Raw genomic sequence first — 1,726 nt, 5'->3', positions numbered from 1 at the left:
TCAAAATTGTCATAATGAATTGTCTGCATAAATATAAAATAGGGAATAAAATCCCAAATCAATAATTGAAACTAAATTGATCATAAATTAAAACAATTAAATAAAAAATTGAGATTTCGAGCTTTTTTACTTAGACAATCTCCACCCTTCTGTCTAACCATCCGACTCAACTCTCTAGGATAGCAATCCAAGTTTAAGCAGCTGGAACTAAAATAAGATTAAAATAAACATGGTTATTAGATCCATAAGTAATAACCCAAGGGGATAATAATTCTCTAAAACATATGAGTTCATAGCATAGATAAAAATACCTTGCTTCTTTGCCAAAAACTTAGGACATTGGGGTTTCTAGTGGCCCTTTTCGCTGCAATAGAAGCACTTTCCTTTTTGCTTTTCATTTAGATTAGCAGCCTATTTCTTATTATCTATTTTAACAGGTTTAATGGGCTTCTTGCTATTCTTCCAATTCTTCTTTTTGATGGGTTTCGAAGTGGAGGCAAGGTTTACCTTAGCCTTGGTCGTACCATTATCAGTGCCAGAACTAGGAGCTTTAGTTCCTCCTTTCTATGGTCCTCCAATCAAATTTTCAAATGTCTTAAGGTTGTTGATTAACTGATGGAAGTCAAGCTCCAACTGGTCCTTGACATAATTTGATGTAAAGGGCACAAAAGTTGGAGTCAAGCTATTCAAGATCAAGCTCGCTTTTGTTGTCTGGTCTATAACAGCTCCATGATTCTCAGCCTCTTGGAAGTAACAAGTGATTTGGAGCAGATGATCACGAACATTTTGATGAGGTTTCATCCGTCCATTGATAAAATTCTTGGTCGCCTCAAAGCGAGCTTGAATTGAGGCCACCCCAAACAGTTCACTCAAGTTGTTCATGATATCTGCAGTCGTGAGAGTGTTAGCAAACCTTATTTTCAAAGTGTCGACCATGGTAGACAGCATAAAGTATCGAGCTTTGTTGTTAGCATTTTGCCAATGCTCGCACTTTTCCTTGACTGCCTCGCTTGCATTCTCACCTGGCTGCTCAGGAGCCTCTTCAGTTAACACAAATAGGGTATTTTCACCAATGAGAGCAATATCAATGTTCTCTCTCCATTTGACAAAGTTAGCTCCAGAGAGCTTGTTGTCAGTCAACAGTGACACCATGTGGTTGTTCATAGTCATATTGGGTACTACAAATATCAATAAATAGAAATCAAGTAAGGTTTAACACAAAATCATACACATTCAAAAATTATTAGCACTTAGCAAGTACGAATGACAAGTGAAAATACTAAAAAATATACAATCCTAAATAATTTCCAAGGTTTTCAACAAACTGATACTAGTGTCCCGTTTAGGCGAGAGTCAAAGATACCATCCATTGAATAGAGTAGTCAGCTCATCTAAAATGACAAACATTCTAGCAACCTTTTATTCGATCAAGATGAGAATCGAGTGTTGTCCCGTTTAGGCAAGAGTCAAGGCCATTCTATCTTATGAGCTTCCACCATTGTTTCATACTTTCGTAAGTCTTACATCTAGAAGCCACCATTAGGGTGATCAGTACTTGGAGTAAAACAATTACAAATAATACTTATCTTTCGAGATTCTACGACGTTAAATTGCTAATGAACGTTCATCCATTAGGGATGATTACTCACTAAAACAAGAACTATGTAGAACCAACAATGGAGATCGAATATCCTTATAATAAATCTTAGTATTTAAAGTGTATTTT

General features: G+C 36.1%; 1 protein-coding gene across 1 annotated transcript; it reads right to left on the bottom strand.

Annotated features, from left to right (window-relative positions):
• Positions 1-564: 564 nt before the first annotated feature.
• Positions 565-1,170, bottom strand: LOC115717829 (uncharacterized). Its single transcript, XM_030646800.1, has one exon. It carries the CDS (start codon positions 1,168-1,170, stop codon positions 565-567), a length of 606 nt encoding a protein of 201 aa, XP_030502660.1.
• Positions 1,171-1,726: the final 556 nt, after the last annotated feature.

This window comes from Cannabis sativa, chromosome 5, assembly GCF_029168945.1.
Source record: "Cannabis sativa cultivar Pink pepper isolate KNU-18-1 chromosome 5, ASM2916894v1, whole genome shotgun sequence".
Taxonomy (NCBI): Eukaryota; Viridiplantae; Streptophyta; class Magnoliopsida; order Rosales; family Cannabaceae; genus Cannabis; species Cannabis sativa.
Note: the sequence above shows the minus strand (reverse complement) of the source record. Positions and strands in the feature narration are given on the sequence as shown.